The 19,200-nt window shown below is 38.5% G+C and overlaps 2 protein-coding genes across 2 annotated transcripts; one reads left to right on the forward strand and one right to left on the reverse strand.

The window, feature by feature from the left end:
• Nucleotides 1–1,609: 1,609 nt before the first annotated feature.
• LOC307003872 (uncharacterized protein) lies at nt 1,610–18,586 on the reverse strand. The gene is made up of 3 exons (XM_079622727.1): nt 18,426–18,586; nt 17,554–17,692; nt 1,610–5,194 (listed from the first exon to the last, which is right to left on the reverse strand). Exons 2-3 carry the CDS (start codon nt 17,636–17,638, stop codon nt 3,519–3,521), a joined length of 1,761 nt encoding a protein of 586 aa, XP_079478853.1. The 5' UTR covers nt 17,639–17,692; nt 18,426–18,586; the 3' UTR covers nt 1,610–3,518.
• LOC307003875 (uncharacterized protein) lies at nt 5,208–8,256 on the forward strand. Its single transcript, XM_079622732.1, has 2 exons — nt 5,208–6,658; nt 7,028–8,256. The coding sequence occupies exons 1-2, from the start codon at nt 6,298–6,300 to the stop codon at nt 8,059–8,061; spliced, it is 1,395 nt and encodes a 464-aa protein (XP_079478858.1). The 5' UTR covers nt 5,208–6,297; the 3' UTR covers nt 8,062–8,256.
• Nucleotides 18,587–19,200: the final 614 nt, after the last annotated feature.

The raw sequence follows: 19,200 nt of genomic DNA on the forward strand, positions 1-19,200 counted from the left end.
CTTTAAGGAGAGACAATACATTTGAATGAGGATAAAATGAGATATGAGATTTCTGATTGATTTGAACAGGGAGGTTTGCGTTCATTGATTGTGATTGTTAATCTCAGTTCAGCCGAAAAAAGCACTTTAGTTTTCCTTTTAAGTTGTTAGTGTTGAAATGAATATATGTTCAGTGCAGATTTAGAGATGAAGGCATTTTTCACAGTGTCCATTATATTTTTGTCAGACATGGTTACTGTTTGAATTTAGAAATTGTGTATCAAAGCAACTTAAAGGACATAACAGAACAGCATTAAAATTAGATCAGTTTTGTGAAGGATTACTTATGTCTGCTTATACATATGAAAAGACGTGTATATTTTGTTCAATAAAAAAAGAAAGTTCTACACTATTTTCTTTAGTCTGGTAAAACTCATCAATTTATGTTTTTAGGTATATCGTTGTTCGGACCTCAGCTGGTGAGGAGGGTTCATTTACTGGACCTCAAGCAGTTTTAGTTGAAGACCCTTGGGTTAGAGCTTGCACACTGCCTGCGTAGGCGTATGTGGCGAGCAGGACGAGGTTGAGGGACGTGAGAGAGCTGTGCGAGACCAGTGGCGTGATTAATGATGAACGACACCTGCACGACGCACCGGTCTCGTATCTCTCACGGAGGAGCGGAAGCATAAAAGGAGCGACGACAGTGAAGATCGAGAGAGGAACAGGCCTGAATTTATGTTGTGTTTTATTTCTGTAGCCAGCAGTCGTCCGTGAGGGGCTGCTGGCTTATACTTTCAGTTTTGTATTTATTTATTTATGTATGATAAAAGCCGTTGAATGTTCGCCGGTTCCCGCCTCCTTCTTCCCATAACAACATACCTCGTTACACCAAGTAATAGTGGTTACTATCCTTTTATCACAGTACAACTAAGGTTACTGTGGTAAAAGCATGGCAAGTGTTGTGGTTACAGTGCATTTACAACAAATGACACATTAAAACTACCAATAATGTGGTAAAAGCATGGTTTTTTTTGTGATTACTGTCCTTTACTACTACACAGTGTATAGTAAATGACAGTAATCACAAACCTTACCATGCTGTTTTGTTAAACTGAAACAAGGATTTTGGTGTATAATTGTGTGAAATGTATGATGAAAATTTCGAAGCACTGAAAAAAACTGTTCAAAGCAGCACCATTGAAGTCAATAGACGCTCGGCTTCAACAGGGAAATGACGCTACGGGAATGTATGAGAAGGAAATGGAGTCAGCTGACCTGCTTTGAACGTTTTTAGTCAATAAAATGTTAACATAATAGTACATATTTGACCATACATTTTTTTGACATTATAGGGGAAGCCAAGCTTCTCTTGCAGTCTTAAAGAATTGCCCACTGAATAGATCTGAGAGCAGGTACGGATAGCACTCAATGTTCTCAGGGCAGGCCATCCTAGCCCCATCAAACCCCCACTCCCTCTTGCCCCGCCAGCAGCGGCAGGGCTTCTCTGGCACCAGTGTCACGACACCTGTCTGCACCTTCATCGGTCTCCGCTGAGGTCGCCCAGCACCAGCAATCCGGAAGTCAGAAGGCAGTGAAGTGGTGAGACTCGAAAAGGAGAAGTGCTGCAGGGGGTCGAGCAGGGTTTTACAAGAGGCCAACAAAGTGCACTAGATTGATGAATTTACCTTTAAACTGTACAAAAAAGTTGGCAAAAAAAAGTTCATGGCAAATTCCTACCCTACCCATCTTGTGTAATTTTAAGAAGAATTTTTGCCTCTGTTTAGATGGCAGGAGTGAAAATTTGACACTCAAAATGTTGTATTATGGTTTCAGAATGAAGGCAGAGAACAATTAGATTTATAAAAATAAAGGACCAACTTGATTAGAGTTAAACCCCAAATGTTTACAATGTCTGGCTCAGCCCCTGGTTCAAATGTTTACTTTAAAAAAAAATGTAATTACAAAATATATACTTAAAATGATGTTGCCTCACTAAAGCTAAAGTTTTTCTTTTAACAGAGTAATATTTAAAACCGCACACTGAACTAAGTAATAATTATGTAAACATTATCTTGTGAATACCTGCAGAGTAAAGAGATGACTTGTGTGTGTGAGGATCTGTATTCAGTGTTTAATGGGTAAGACAAAAGCAGGGCCAGAAAATTGGCAGAAGTCATTCATACAAATCCAAAACCGCAAGGTGGTGGTGGAGCCTTCTGTAAAACATTGTCCACTGAAGGCAAGTAAAGTTTGAACCAAGTGTAGTTTGTTCAAACAATGAGAAAAAAAGAAATAAATAAAAAGAAAAGAAAACAAAGACTTGACTTGAACAGACTCAACAGAAACCTTGAATGTGGACTCACCAGCAGAGGGTTACACATAGCAAAGGAGATGGTCAGGCCACAAGTGATTATGTACACGACAAAAGGAGAAAAAGCATCAAGGTCAAAGTATAATGAAGTGAAGTTTGCAAATAAAAGAAGTAAACATGGGCAAATCACTTGCTAAGTCAAGTCAAATCACCTTCATTTATTTAGCACTTTTAACAATATAGATTGTTTCAAAGCAGCTTTACAGTGATAATAGGAAATTGTTTTGATTGATTCACTTCCGTTGCAAAGATCATTAGTTATTAACTTGGGGGCCAATAACACGACGCCATTCTAACAGAAAACCCTAATGTGCTCCGACCTGCTCATTCGCACAACAACAGTGCCTGGTGGCTCGAGAACGCAAACTTTTGAAATAGGTTGCAAGGTGCAAGTGCAAATTATTTTTTTTAAACGCAGACGGCGTGCAATTGACCGTTCGCAAAGAGCCGCCCCCCTTAGTTACTGTCGCTATGCCTGACAAGCTACGCCGCTCTCATGCCACACCATGTTCTCACGCAGTGAAAAATACATCGTGGAGCAGAGAGGAGACTGACAACACGCTGACAGTACAGGACAGACCAGGTTACTTTTGATATTAAACGTATTAAACAAAGTCTCACCTTTCAAATTTGGTCATTTTTTAAAATAAAAATATTAAATACCGTTTGTGGCTCTTTAATGTGTCTGACAGATCGCTGTAGAGCATCAGTTAAAGCGGTCCGTGAACCGATCATCTCTTCCTTCTAGTTAATTTATAGCATCAAATAAACATGAATGAACATCAGAAGGAATGTTGTTTTAACCGCGGAAAGACATCAATACACTCTGTTTTTCAAGTTCAAATTCTCCCATGTTAATCTACTAACTCTCCTGACTGCTTTGTCCGACAAAATGGCTGATGGCGAAGTAGGATTGTTCAGATCACCTGTCAATCAAGCTCCCTGCGAAGGGTCAATTGCACACTACGTGTTCAGTTTATAGGTATGCGCGTTTTAATATACTGTATATGTGCGCATATACAGTCTTTCTTTACAAATTGACCTCACCAAATTACAAATTGACCTCACCAAATTACTCTTTATTATACAAAACAATAAAGAGTTTTGAAAGAGCCTAGTTAAAAAAAAAAACCCTGCATTTGAGCAGATAATTAGATTTGGGCCACATTCAGCTGCGATGTGAACGTAGCCTTAATTTAACACATATCCTTATTTTCTGGTGCCATTTTAAATTGCCGAGCCATTTAAAATGCTTTCCACACAAAGAACATGAATAAGTTCTCACATATGCATGACTTTTCATATGTATTTGTAAGTGTGATGGCAAAAGAAATTCTTTATGACACCGATCACAATTAAATGATCTTCCACTGGACTGGATGAGCAGATGATTTCTGAAATTGCTCCTTTTTATAAACCTCTTGCCACTCTCTAAACACTGCATTTTCTTTCCAGAATGAGATTGCAAATGACGTTTTAGGTCTCTTTGATAAGTGAAACTCATCTCACACTGAAGACACGTGAAGGGCTTGTCTCCAGTGTGAACTCTCATGTGAGTCGTAAGGTTTTTTTTTAATCGGAAACTTTTTCCACACTGGTGGCATTTATAAGGCTTCTTTCTGTTGTGTCTGGATGCAAGATGCCTGTTAAGGCTTTTCAGGGTACGGCAACTTCTTCCACACTCATGACAAATAAAACAGTTCTCTCTTGAGTGAATCCTCGTGTGCTGATTAAGGGTTGCTTGACGTCTGAAACTCTTTCCACACTGATCGCATGTGAATGGCCTCTCTCCGGTGTGACGGTTCATGTGATATCTAAGATTTATCTCCCGTGTGAAGCCCTTCCCGCACAGTTTGCAGGTGTGAGGACTTTCTCCAGTGTGATTTTTCATGTGGACGTCAAGGGATTTTTTATATGTGAAACTCTGTCCACACTGAGTGCATGTGTAAGGCTTCTCTCCAGTGTGAAGTCTCAAGTGGGTTTTAAGGTTTCCTTTTTCAGTGAAACATTTTCCACACTGATGACATTCAAAACAGTTCTCTCTCGAGTGAATCTTAATGTGGTTATTAAGGGTTATTTTACGTCTAAAACTCTTTCCACACTGATCACATCTGAATGGCTTCTCTCCATTGTGAATGCTCATGTGATATCTAAGGTTTAGTGCTACCGTGAAACACTTTCCACACAGTTTGCAGGTGTAAGGCTTCTCTCCGGTGTGAATTCTCATGTGCCTGTCAAGGGCTCCTTTTTGAGTGAAACTCCTTCCACATTGTTGGCAGGTGAAAGGCTTCTCTTCATTGTGAATTCCCATGTGGACTTTAAGGTTTCCTTTTTGAGTAAAACCCTTTCCACAATGTTGGCAGATGAAAGGCTTCTCTTCATTGTGAATTCCCATGTGAACTCTAAGATCTTCAGGTTGATTGAAACCAGTTCCACACTCAAAGCAGGTGAAATAAAATCCAGTTCCTGTCTTCTGAGCTCTTTTTCGTGAGGAAGTCTTTTCAGTCTGCAAGGACCTACATGATTTTTCTCGAGTTATGAAAACATTATGTTTCCCTTCCACTTCATTCAGGACTTTACTCTCATCTTTCAGTGGCGTTTCTCCATTGTGAATTTCCATGTGGACTCTGAGGTCTTCAGGTTGATTGAAACTCGTTCCACACTCAAAGCAGGTGAAATAAAATCCAGTTCCTGTCTTCTGAGCTCTTTTTCGTAAGGAAGTCTTTTCAGTTTGCGAGGAACTTAATGATTTTTCTCGCGCTATCAAAGCATTGTGTTTCACATTCTGATCTTTCTCTTCCATTTCATTCAGGACTTCACTCTCCTCTTTCAGTGGCATCTGGTCTAAGGCAAAAAAAGACAAAAAAAAAAGTTAATCCCAGTTTAAATGGCACAAAGCAACAGACATCAAAACATTTAGACAAGTAAAACATCAAAAACAAACATAAGGCATCAAAACCAAAAACATGTATGCTAGATCCCAAAACTACTAAGCTACTGAAAGAGGCATTTTCTTTAATATCAGATCCTCTTCTCAATATTGACAACTCTTTGCTTTATTTAGGATACGTCCCAAAAATATTCAAATCGGCAGTTATTAAACCCTTTATCAAAAAAACAAAACATATTGTCGCCCAGGGGAACTGGTTAATTACAGACAGATCTTAAATCTGACACTGATTGTCAGCTCAACTATGATCAGTCAAGCAAATTAATCGTATGTGTAAAAAAGATTCAGCCAGGATTTAAGCCCTATTGCAGCACAGAAACTATGCTTATTAAAATTACATCTTTCATCAACACAGACATTCTCTTGGACAGCTTGAGAATTATTGACATTTGTGGACAAGTATTAGCAGGTTCGGGTCTCATCTATCCAACTGCCAAAATTCACTCTAAGCTGCGCACTTCTAATGTCTCAACCGCGCAGAAAGAATAAAATACAGCCTAGAGGACAGACACCAAATGTGTGGGGAAATCCATTTGATTGTAATCTAATTGAGAAATAATTGCAGTGCTCTGGTCAACCGCTATAGAGTTAGTACCAATAAATGCGGTTTATAGGATTCATAGAAAGAATTGTGCGAGTGGCAGTCTGTCGCTGTTCTTTAATTTTTGTAGATCAAATAGCTCAATACCAGAAGCAACGCAAAACGCAAAGACGTGTAAAATAAAACGTCATCATGTTTTAAAGAGTGGATTGATTAAGTGGTGGAAATAACTGACGATGAGCACAGCAACGTCGCAAATACTCCCAAGACATTTACAATTGTAGGGCCCTATCCACCTGTTTCCGGGGGGCGCTACTGTAAAATAGAATGTGGGTGAAACTTCCGGTTAGGTGGCGGAAGTAGTAAATCACCGGTATTTTGTGTTACATTGCGAAGAGATTAGGTATTTTTCGAGTACGTTTTTTTACTATTTAAAGTCGCAAACATTAATGAGAGATGTCGTTACGGAGCTCAGGGACAACATGTGCTGTTCGTGGTTGTACATATAACCGCACTAAACTAACTCAGTGGCTTAAACGTGAGTGTTTTGAACATACGCCTAAAACTAAATCTGAGTGTTCCTGTGAACGATTATACAGTTTCCATCCCCTCCCAAAAGACGACGAATCAAATAGAATATGGAGGAAGAACTTAAACTTAAAAACACCCCCAAAACACCTGTTTGTGTGCTCGTTTCATTTCGTGGACAAGAAGCCAACAGTGGATAACCCGTACCCAACGCTCTTTCTGGGTTACGAGAAGCCACCGGAGAAGAGACGCCAACCTAGGATCCGACATGTCACAACAACAACAACAGGTAACTTAACATTAATGTAATGTCAACTTGCTTGTTTTTTTCCTTTGTTTTTCTTTAATTACTTATTATTAATATATGCCATGATGGTAGACAGGTAGTTTTTACCTCGCATAAACTTTTATTGTGACGAGCTTGGAGGGCACAATGGTACACAGTGACAGATGCTAATTTAATTTCCTCTATTAGTTAACATTTAATGTTACAGAATATCTATATTGATGATATTAAACGCAGTCTAGATGTTTTTCAAGACTCTAATGCCCCCTACTTTTTTTTTTTTTCTGCCACTAAACAAATCGTCATTGAAGTACTAACCAGCTAAATATAAGACCGCCACAGCTAAATATGTACTTAATGTATTCCCTGCAGATGAGCCTGATGTGATGCAGGTTTTTGGGGACCCAGATCCTACCTCACAGACCTTCCATGATGCCCAGACACAGTGGTCAGACCCAACAATGGAGGACCACACCTACTCCAAAGCACCTACCATCACATGTGGTATGACAACTGCCCCATCCACTGAGAGGACACTGCCTGTTGCAGATGTTGTTTTGAAAGATGATACAGACTGTCTGCTGTACACAGGGATTCCACTTCTCGAATTCAAAACCCTTGTGTCTTGCTTGCAACGTTTTGCCCCCACATCGTCAGCATTTTCAGCAGAGGACCAAATCCTCTTGACATTAATGAAGCTTAGACAGAACTTTGTTATTGCCGATTTAGCTAGACGCTTCAAAATGTCGCCTGGTCAGGTCAGTAAAACGCTGACATTCTGGATAGATGTGATTGCTGAGCACACCCAGGATCTCATTCCATGGCTGCCGCGCGAAACAATAAAAGCCACTTTGCCGCAAATTTTTAAGGACAATTTCCCCAACACAACTTGTGTCATTGACTGCACAGAAAGTGTCTTGCAGAAGGCTAAAAATCTGGACTCAAGAACTGAATCTTATAGTCACTACTATGCAAACAATACTGTTAAGTATCTGGTAGCAATTGCTCCATCTGGTATGGTTATGTACATTTCAGAGGCTTACAGTGGCAAATGTAGCGATAGATTCATCACACAGAACTCTGGGTTTCTCGACCATTTGCGTGCTGGAGATGAGGTGATGGGGGACCGTGGCTTCACCATCAGAGATCTGCTAGAAGAACGGAATGTTCGTTTGATCATGCCAGCTTTTACGCGCAAGAAATGCCAGCTGACAAATGAGCAGGTCACTCGCACAAGACGCATTGCTAATGTCCGCATCCACATTGAGCGAGCAATCAGACGTCTTAAGGTGTACAAGATCCTCTCTCAAACTGTGCCTATTAATTTTGTCCCTAAAATCGACAGAATACTAAGAATCTGTGCAGCACTCGTAAATCTGCGAGGAGAGCTTATTTCTAGAACATAGACCATATCTTACACAATCAGCTTGAGCTTAAATCTTCAATTCTCTCTATAACTTTATCAACTGTATAAACCAATACACAACTTTTACTTGCACTGATATACCAACACTTTTTCTTTTAGTTGTTGTTTCATAGAGTTATTTTCTTTTTGCTGTGTAAATTTGTTTAAATTCTTAATATTTTTCAATCTCGTAATATTCTGCAAAAAAGAGAAGTACTGTGTACTTTCACAGTATTGTATTGCTATTTTTATTTAATGAAATGTTCTGAATACCACTGTTGTGTTAACCAAATGTGCAAATGACACATTAATTAATTCTTATAAATAAACTCAAAAACCAATGACTAAGTGTGTAATGTTTTTATTCAGTGTGTATTTTTTTATTTTAATTGTGGTTTGTTTCCTCACACAACTGTAACCATGCCTTAAGTCTTGATGATTAATAATATTATTATAATATTGAGAACAGTGTAAACATTGTTCTGCAGATGTTGCACTTGTGCATCTGTGTAGTGCTTATCAAATGGAATCTCCAATTCGATGTCCTCACTTGGTGTCCAGATGACTAGCTTGCAGCTCTGTAGGCCCAGACACATCATGGTCAGTTGTCTGAAAGGATTAAGAGTACATGTTTGTAAAAATAATTTGTTTAATTAATGCATACAGGTGCATCTCAAATTAGAATGTCGTGGGAAATTTTCATTTATTTGAATTTGGAGGTTTCATAAGCTGTAAGCCATAATCATCAAAATTATAACAAATAAAGGCTTGAAATATCTCACTTTGCATGTACTGAGTCTATATAATATATTAGTTTCACGTTTTAAGTTGAATTCCTGAAATAAATAAACTTATCCACGACATTCTTATTGAGAAGCACCTGTAAGTTTAAAATACAATGTTAGTCTAATAATAGAGCTACTTTCATATTAAAAAGTATATTTCTAAATATAGAAAATATATTTTATTTAAAAACAATAATCTTTATTATTAAATTATTAAAGAATCACCTGGAGGTAGTATCCATTCTTTCCTTTAGGACAAATCAGGTACTGTCCATCACCTAAACTTTTGATGTCACCATTTGGCCGTCCTAGAAATTCTGCCAGTGACATGGAACTCTTGAAGGGGCACTTGATCTCAAGGAGTTGTGCTGAGTCAAGGATCCCATCTGGGCTGGCTCCCAACCAAGGATGGTCAGGGTGCACGACCAGGCCTCTCTTCTCCACAGTATGCCCTCTGCTTTTCATGAGTGTGATTACGTTTATCTCATTTTCTTTGCCATGCAGTGTTGCTGTATTGCCGGTGAATGTTGGGTACAGATGCTCATTTAGAAATTTTTGAGGATCTGTGGTGTTTCGTTTTGGGACTCGTTTTGCTGTGCTGGCTGTTAGACGCAGCTTTCTAGCATCGTGCCATGACTGTGAAGCACTTTGCATCCTGGTTTCTTCCATCAGTGTAGCTGCTTGTGTAGGGGACACTTTAATGTAGGCCTCATAAAAATGTGTGCATTTTGGACATGTTAGTGTTGTGCTGTGTTCAGTATGACAGAGTGTATTACTGTGGGTTGGATCATGTTTGCTGTGGCCTGCCTTGTTGCTGTCAACATCTGCTCTATAACTTAACTGAATAAGACCATTTGTCTGGAGCTGAAACAGTGGGGCCATCACTGATGAATTACTGTGGGCTATGAACTCTCTGTGGTTCTTAAAAAGTTGGGGGGAAGTTGTTGATTCTTGCATTGTTGATGTGCCTGGATAAATGTGGTATGGCCTGTGATGGTTAAAATTAATGTTCTTCACCTTCCTCATTCCTACATTCTTCTTCGCACCTGAATTCCACTTCCTTTGCACATCAGTGCATGCCATCCCTGTCTTTCCCTGCCTGACTGCATTCTCAACCTAAATTGAATTCAATTTTATTATCCAACAATATTAAAATAAATATTTTAAGTCAAGGCTACTGTGAAGCAACATATACAGAACATGAATGACACACAGTAAACATTTTAGTTTAGTACATTTATTAATTAATTAAAAATACACAATACAATACATTTTGTGCCCTTAATTGTCCTAACTTTACTGACCTTCCACAAAAGTGCTGCTGCATGACTACAAGAGCGTCCTGGCCCTGCAATACATGAACAACCCGCTGTCTGTATTTCCCCTGTCACTGAAACTAGCACCCAAGCCTTATGATGTCTTACGTGCAGGCTCTGGCTCGGCTCAATGTCAGCTTTTAGATACGCAAGGTCGTTTCCGACGTCCTTAAACAACACTCGACCGACTTTATCACTGTGTAGATATTGATATGCCTCTGAGCTTTTGAGATTGCTCATCGCCTTACCATCACAGGCTACTGAATCTACAAAATAGCTAAAAATGTTACCATACGTGATACGAGGCCACTTCTTCACGTCATCCTCCCAACCATCTACCGCGGATGGTAAAGGTACTGTTATATCACCCCTTTTTATTTCGTTGAGGTTGTGTTCCCACATCATTAAGTTTGGATCGCTAAATCTTGAATGACGGTCAACTAATGAATGAATGAGTGTCAACTCCCGCTTGTTTACTTTGAACCGGAAGTCGCGCCCACTTTTGACGCAATGCCTCATGGGGCGTAGGAAACAGGTGGATAAAATCCATTTTTATTTTTTCCCAAATTACGTTTTTTTCAGTTTAAATTTTTAGCAAATTCCATTTTTTCAGGTTTAATTTTTGGGAATTCCATTTTTTTTTAACCCTTTACTGTTATTTTAGTCGTAAAAGAGTGTGCTTTTAATGTTAATGATTAAAATGTACACAAATAAAATAGGAATGACCATAAATTTATTGATATTTAATTAGGGATGTCACAATACCAAAATTCACAGCAAAATCTGTTGGAATCATTTTTCTATTTTATTTAACTATTTGAAAAAAAAAGAAATTCAATGAAATTCAATGACTATTTATGACGGTAATCATAGTAAATAATAGGTATAAGCATTGAAGCCTACATGCGGTTTAAACATATATTTCTTATAAAAAGATCAAGTGAAAAAAAAGCAACCTTCTATGCACACATTACTACTGTACAACATGCAGTAGCCTAATATTTGTCAATTTCTTCAATTCAGAGACAACCAGAACATGCAGGATTAATATTTAAATAGTCTTTTTGCGGTTTAATATACACAGACACTATATATCTCGTGGTACATATCGGCTACAGTGCTCCTAGTAAAAAAGTTAGTCTGAAGCCCCGGGCTTTAGATAAACACGGAAGCGACTGAAAGCAGCGGAGCCTATTAGTGGGTACCGGTAACGTTACTACAGAATTTCATTCCAAATATGTAAAATTCCACGTTAACACTAGATTCCGCGTTAATTTGCCAATTCCGCGATCGCAGCCCTACAATTGCACACACCCACCCACCACAGGTGAAGCTTGCAAACTCTTCCTGTCATAGGAAGACACCAATGAGAGAGACTAGCTATTAGATCCATTTAAATGCTGCAGTTTGTTTTCACATAATATTAAAAAAAGTATTTAAACTGATATAATATTATATATTAGGCGACCATTCTGCAACACACGCCTGCCGCCTTAACTACGTCGTAAAAAAAAATGTATATGAGCGATATCCGCCGTGTTACTCTGTCCTGTTTAGAGCTCAGATTCTCTGCCCAAGCCCGATATTTCCCGCCGGGCCCTTGATCTAGAGACGTGCGGCGCGGGCTCACTCTGTGTGTGCGGGCTGCGGGAGAATAAAACTATTAAATATAAATATCTATGAATAAAACATAAAACGAATAAATTGTTATTCATCTGTTGCAGAAAAGCAACGAGAACAACTAAAACAAAATAGAAACGATTTACAGGCCAGAGTTTCTATTTGTAACATGTTTGCAGCGTTGAGCGATGTAGCCAATCACAGATATAAGTGTTGATTTCTTGAACGTAATGGCCAATCAGAAGCATTTAAAGGCAAGTTCACACTACAGGATTTTAAAACGTCGGGCTGAACTGTGCAGTTCACACTACATGACTTGCTCTCTGTGAAATCAGGAGTGTTCAAGTTGTTGAGCTGTTCACACCACACGACACAACGTGATTGATCCGCAACAGGAGGTAACTCACTACACGAGGTGACAACAACTCTGTCAGCCAACGATTCTATCTTGTCTACAAACCACGTTTTATCACGAAGAAATCACGCGATAAAACGAACCGGCAATGACGCAATACAGCACGCGCGCCACTACCCAGCGAAGAAGAAGAACACAAGTACACAACACGCGAGTCTTTGTTTGAATATGGACGTCAGACAGAAATTAGTTCTGCAAACTGTTTGCGCGATGATTTGCTCTGGAAAAAGCGCGCACCTCTTTCTCTCTCGCTCGCTCTGCGCCTCTCGCGCACACGTCTCACGCGCACCTCTTTCTCTCTCGCTCGCTCTGCGCCTCTCGCGCACACGTTTTTATCATGTGTGTATTTGATTTCATCAGACGATGGCTCGATTATCAGGAGTTTTGTGCAGATTAACATCTTGGAAGAGAAAGCTGGTTTTGTCTTAATCAAATGAGTCGCGTTTCAGTCACTATTTCATATTAATTCGTTCTTTCTCCCTTTCCCCCTGTGATTTTGTCTATATCGCGAATATAAGACGACCCCCCATTTTTCAGCCTATTTATAGAACAAAAACCTCGTCTTATATTCGGGTATATACGGTAATTTCAATGTAAGTACATAGTACTTAAAGCCACTTAATATAAAGTGGGACCCAATATTTAAATATGAAATGATTTATAATTTTAACATTTTAATTAAAGGGTACTTTAAATATGAAACTAAACCCGCCAGTAGGTGGCAGTAAGTCACTGTCTTAAAGGATAATTCCGGTATTTAACACCTTGAGTCTATATTGTAGTTTGTTTTGGATGAACAAGAGTGGTGGACAACATTTTTTTGACAATGGTTCCTCTCTCGAGTTTTTGACTATAAAAGAATTGGCCATGGACCCATTTAACATTGGAGTCAATGGCCATGTCCAAAAATGTCATTAAAACAGCCAATAATGTTTGTTTACAAAACTGCACTCTTGCTTGTGATATTCTAATATAACAACTAGGGGTGTAACGGTACGCAAAAATCACGGTTCGGTACGTACCTCGGTTTTAAAGTCACGGTTCGGTTCATTTTCGGTACAGTAAGGGAAAGAAATGCATTAAACTGCTGGTTGTTTGAATGTTTACTATAAACTTTTTTTTTTTACAATTTGTTTACACTTTTTTAAACACTTTGTATAAAATATAATATATATATATATATATATATATATTATTAACGTTTTAATATTATATATAAATATATATATATATATATATATATTTAATAAAATAAAAAAATAATAAGGAATAAAATACAGCTGCAAAGTTCTCCACTAAATAAAATACTCTCAAACCAATATCACATAGAATATAATGAATAATATAAATAACTATGGATTACAGACAGTGAGTGCAGCATTACCAATCCCAGCTTGTATGTAGTTCTCAAAGAGCTTTGTAGATATGCGCGTTGCACTTGAGCTTGAGCGCGTGAATTATTATTTTTTTTTTTTAAACCACTTCAGCGGAAATCCCGCCCTGCAGCCGATTTCATTGGTTTAGGTTACAGTGACGGGTAGGTTTAGGGATCAGGTGATTGTTTGACATGAGCATGACCAATGAAAACTTTAGAGTCAGCTGCAGGGCGGGATTTCCGCTGAAGTGGTTTGGAGTAAAAAAAAAAGCGCAAGTGCAACGCGCATTATCTACAAAGCTCTTTGATATCTATGGCAACACAACGCGGAGACTTCCGACACTTAATATGTTCGTGTGGAAACTCGGAATTGACGTATGTTCCGCACACTAAACTAGCCTAATTTACGTGAAAGATTGCATTCGGTACACATGTGCACCGTACCGAAGGTCCTGTACCGAAACGGTTCGGTACAAATACATGTACCGTTACACCCCTAATAACAACATAATATGATATAAATATAAGACAAAAACTCATGGGGACATACCTATAACTGCACTGACACATCACAGAGTGAAAGCAAGCATGAGAGACAAACGCGATGTCAGCTCGCACTCGCAGTGCCTCGTACGTAACGTTAGTTAAAACAATGATTACAATATCATCATAGTTCATAGACAATCCTAAGCACAAAGAATGAACTTACTATTGAACTAACATTTACTCGTTCTCTTATCCTCTCCTCTCGCGTGCAGGAGACAGACGCAGGCTAATACGCTGCCGTAAATGACGCGAATTGTCACGTGAACAAGCAAATCCACAAAGATAGAATAATAAAAAACAACACGTACGCTAATAAGATCGTTTTCATTTGGAAAGTATTTAGATACGTCTAAGTCAAAGTGTCATCTAAAATTTAAGACCTTTCATAAGTAAAAATAAGACTTTAAGACTTTTTATGGCCTTAAATTTAAAAAATCTAATTTATGACCTTTTAAGGATCCGCGGGGACCCTGTCAATGCAAAGACGCGTTAAGCCTTGTTTATACTCGACGCGTCCGCACGAGCATGAAGTGCACGCGGCAAAATTGACGTCATAGCGGTGTTGGCGGTCGTGCGCATTGGGTGCGCAAGGGCCCATTTCGCCTGGCGGTGTTGTAGCGACAATGACATCCGGCCAGCTGCTTTTCAAATTAATGAATCGAACACATCCCTCGTGGTTTGAAAAAGAAAAAGGGGTTGTTAACTATACACTGGCGCCGTCAAGTCTGGTTAAAACTGTCAATAGACATCTTTGTGACTTCCCCAGGGAGACAAACCTCCCCCCCGGAACACTTCCACACACGTAACATGACACCAACATTCCTCACACCAAGGAACACACACACACACACCCTTAAACTGAAATGTCCACATATGATCCAATAGCAATGTTTTTGAAATATATTTTTGTGTGTATAATTGGTCAAGATCATGTCTGAAGCATCTGAAGTAATCACTATGCTAGTGATTATGAGGAAATTATGTAACCCTGTATTTGTGCAGAAACGTCATTCGAGGTATCATTGTAATGGGAAAAACATGTTGGAGTCGAATCTTGACTGCAAGGTACAATAATATGCATTTATTCTAGGAAATACCATACTTCTAAATATGAATGTTAAATTCGATCTCTCACATGACATAGTCAAAGTAGGCGTTTCTTTACAAACAAAGGAACATCTTTCCCGCTCCAGATCAGAGGATCCGATTTGCTGTTGTCCCAAAAGAAGGTGTGAGCCATACATTCTTTAAAAGCCAAAGCTCCCCCAAATCTCTCTCTTCTTGCTACCCGACCTCGTCATGTGAACAGTCTGCGATCGACTCCTCTGGAGTCCGTCTCTTTTTATTTTCTTTATCTAAAGTTTCTTTTGTTTCATTTTCAAATTCACCTTTGTTCGTTTCCACCTAAGTGTCAAATGAACTAAGCCTGAACTCCTTCAGCAACCTCACTTTCAAGAAGCCTTCAAAACTCCCGCCATCTGCGCGCCCCGGAGACACGAGAGCACGCGCCCTGCTCCGAGGCTTCACGAGAGAACGCGCCTCAGCACGAGAACGCGCGCTCCCCGGGTCCAGACATACACACAAACAACTTTGCAAGTATTAACTCCCACGAGTTTTAATGTTTTAAGGTTGTTTCTTTGTTGGCTCTCGAAGGTCTGTGATTTTGCTATTCTATGATCTCTCGCTCTCTCATTCTAAATCGCTCTCTTTCTCTCCCCCTTTCGCACGACCAAAACCTCCGTAAAGCGCTCTTCGCATGCGAGGTGTGCGTTTCTGCTCTAAATAGCCCAGCCTAACTCAGAGCACTCTCTCACTCTCCAACTCTCACTCTCTCATCTGTTACCCGTTTTGTCTTGTTTGTTCAACTGTAAGTAAATGTACATAGACATATAAACCGTGTATCTTGTGTAGTACTTATATTCTGTAGTTTTGCATTTATTAAAACCATATTCAAGACTGTGTCTGTGAGAATGCTTGTAAAAACGAGTCAATGAGATTTACGATCCAAGAGCTACCAGCGCTCATTATTTACTACATTTAGTAGTTTTAATTTTATAAACACAGGAAAATTAATGTTCACGGCCAGAAAGTTGATATTTCTTGGAGTTTGTAAGAAAGGATAACCTTATTGAGAAATTGATAATTTAATCTGACGATCGTTCGCTGGACGAACACCGATTTGATAATTACATTAATTTCCCTTAAGGATTATCTCATAATCGATCTGAAATAAGATTATTGATATATGAATGAGGAATTATAATTCGTTGTGATTGATTATTCATATATTCATATAATCCATTTTCACCTTCGATAATTTAATGTAACTGTAAAATACGATATATGAATCATATTCATGATTAGTTATTAAAATTCCCTATAGATCATTTGAGCTAATTCATATGGACCCAGAGTCCGAGGCATTTATACTACAGTGTGCACGGCAGATTTTGTAACATCGCGCACGGCTCCGCATCCGAAGATGAACGACTTTGAGCCGAATCTGGCCGAGCACGAACTTCTAATCACACCAGCACCCCTAAATTAGTTGCTTACATAAAAATGAGCATACAATAGCATAAAAAGCCTTTTTAATGAACAGAAAGGTCCATGGTTAATACAAATGTACACACGAAAGACACGATTATTTTTGTATTGGTGGTGGTAACTAAAATAAACAGTCACGTGTTTATATTTCTTCTTCTCGCCAATTCCTGATAGTTAAGAGAGGACAATTACTCTAGTCGCCCCCTGTAGTTTCAAAGAATAGTACAACGGCGAGCGCGTCAAGTATAAACGCCTCGACCGTTTGGAGAGGTGCGCGCGCAGTCAGCGGAGACTCGCGCTCGTGCGGACGCGTCGAGTATAAACAAGGCTTTAGGCGCGTAAAAACATCCTGCGCAAATGGTTATCGCGAATCTCTTTGCTAGTTTGTTTTGTGCTTTGTAGTGCGCTGAAGAGGAATTGTACAGATGGTCGTACTTTCGTACTTCCTCGATCAAACGTTCCTCAACTTGATCCATCGTTGAACACAAACAGTGCAGTGGTCACTTTAAAAATGGCGCTATAGCGGGAGGGGGAAACCGGAAAAACTACACTCCGGAAATTATGTATAATTTGACCAATCACAGCCCTTGCGTCGCCTCGACGCATAGTTAAATTTTTTTGGAGGTGCACATCGAGCTACGGCGGAGAGGGGTTTGCGTCGACGCAGAAGGGTCTGCCGGGGTACGCCGTCGATTCGACGCAGAAGCATAAAACAGGCTTTAAATGCATTTACGCGTTTGACGCGAATTCGATCCCATTCCATGTCAAATTAAACCACTTTAATTGGGACGCATATATGACATTATTCAAAAATATCATTAATTTCTGTAGAGCTGGACATTTTAACAAGGATCAAATGACCGAGTTCAGCTTTGAGAATGAAACTAACCTGTTTGTTCCTCAGTATCTTCTTGTTTCACTCTGAATGTTTCTTCAATCTTCATGTCTTCACTCTCCTCTTTAATAAACGCCATCTTTATAATAGTGTCAGTTGCTTCACCAGGAGTTTTTCTCTATGTTTAGACACTCTGTAGTTTTAAAGATGAGAATAATTAACAGAATGAAAAATAAATCCAAACTAAATCTCTGTGTGTCTCAATCAGCTCCCCAATTAATCAGTGCACTGGTAAGAGAGTCAGTCAGAGGGAATAGCTTTAAATAAACGGATTAGCCGAAAACAAACTCAAAACTAGCTCTAGATATTTTTTTTTAAAACAAACTTTGAAGACACTTTACATTTAGTTGTATTTAATGATTTGTAGATTTCATAAAACAACCAAACACTCTTCTCAAACTAGAAAATAATAATAAAAACATTAATTATACAGACATTTAATATTTAATGATTTCAATAATGTGTTAATAGTTAATAAAAGTTTTCATTGTTTGTGTTCTCGTTTGCATTTGTCCTACATTAACCTGCATATTCAGCATGCGGTGAATCGAGCGCTTCAAATCAGTGAATCATTTTGCAAAGCCTTATTTGGTTTATTTGACGTGGAGTTTTGAAAAGCTGTTTCTTCATCGTTAGTTGCCAGTTCCCAAATTCGTGTTTACGATCAACTGATTCAAGGGGAGCAAAATGAGAAGCACGTTTTCTGTTACTCTCAGGTGTGGATGCGCTTCACTGACTAACACATAATATTCAATAATGTTAGACAAGCAATGCAACATTACATTAAATAATAATTCACTAATTTGTCATCGTTAGTAAAAGCGATACATTTGATTGAACGATAGATTTGAAAGCTAAACACAAACCTTTCTTCAGCCAGAATGATTACAACAGACGAGGGGATGCGGCGCAGTCTTATGACGTCACATCACAGACCAAAATAAAAGACTTACGGCAGTTGGCAAAGATGGAGGATTTAAGTTGATTTTATATGTACTGTGTGTATACGCATATACATACAAATAATAAACAAGATTAAGATAGTCTGAGATAGCCTTAATTTCAGTGATTTGATTTAATAGACTGGATTTTTTTTTGTAGCTTAAATATTCTTTTAACATATCAACTATTAATATTAACCAATGATTCAAACTTTATTTGAATGCGGGCATGAGGGGCTACAGATGAAAACAGAGGCTAATTTATCGTCACTATAGGCTACTGGTGAAAGTCTACAGAGTCACTTAAAGTCACAACTGTATCCATGATCAGGCATGTACAGTATTTACAAAATATGAAACATAACTACTATAGCCTACATAACAATGAATAAAAAAATGTAACCAACAATATTAACAGCCTAATAAAAAAAATTATTATTTAAATAAAAATAAAAAAAATAAACGTTTTGTGAATTGATTTAAAAGACTGTGTTGGATGTGATAGATACAAATGTTTTAGCCTATAAGGCATATTCTTTTAACATTTATTGATAACACACTTCATTTGAATGCTGTCTATAGGCACCATCACGCACAATACAATGAATAGGCAATATAATATAATCATTACTTAATTACGCTTTTTTTATTTAAAAAAACCCCATTATTTTAGGCCTATCCATTTCTGATGATAACAGGT

This window comes from Phoxinus phoxinus, assembly GCF_949152265.1.
Source record: "Phoxinus phoxinus genome assembly, chromosome: 9".
In the NCBI taxonomy this organism is placed as follows: domain Eukaryota; kingdom Metazoa; phylum Chordata; class Actinopteri; order Cypriniformes; family Leuciscidae; genus Phoxinus; species Phoxinus phoxinus.

Coding starts and splice junctions, on each gene's coding strand:
- LOC307003872 (XM_079622727.1), bottom strand. CDS start 17,638: ATGGCGTTTATTAAAGAGGAGAGTGAAGACATGAAGATTGAAGAAACA. Junction 5,195..17,553: donor AGATACTGAGGAACAAACAG/GTTAGTTTCATT, acceptor TTTTTGCCTTAG/ACCAGATGCCACTGAAAGAG.
- LOC307003875 (XM_079622732.1), top strand. CDS start 6,298: ATGTCGTTACGGAGCTCAGGGACAACATGTGCTGTTCGTGGTTGTACA. Junction 6,659..7,027: donor TGTCACAACAACAACAACAG/GTAACTTAACAT, acceptor TATTCCCTGCAG/ATGAGCCTGATGTGATGCAG.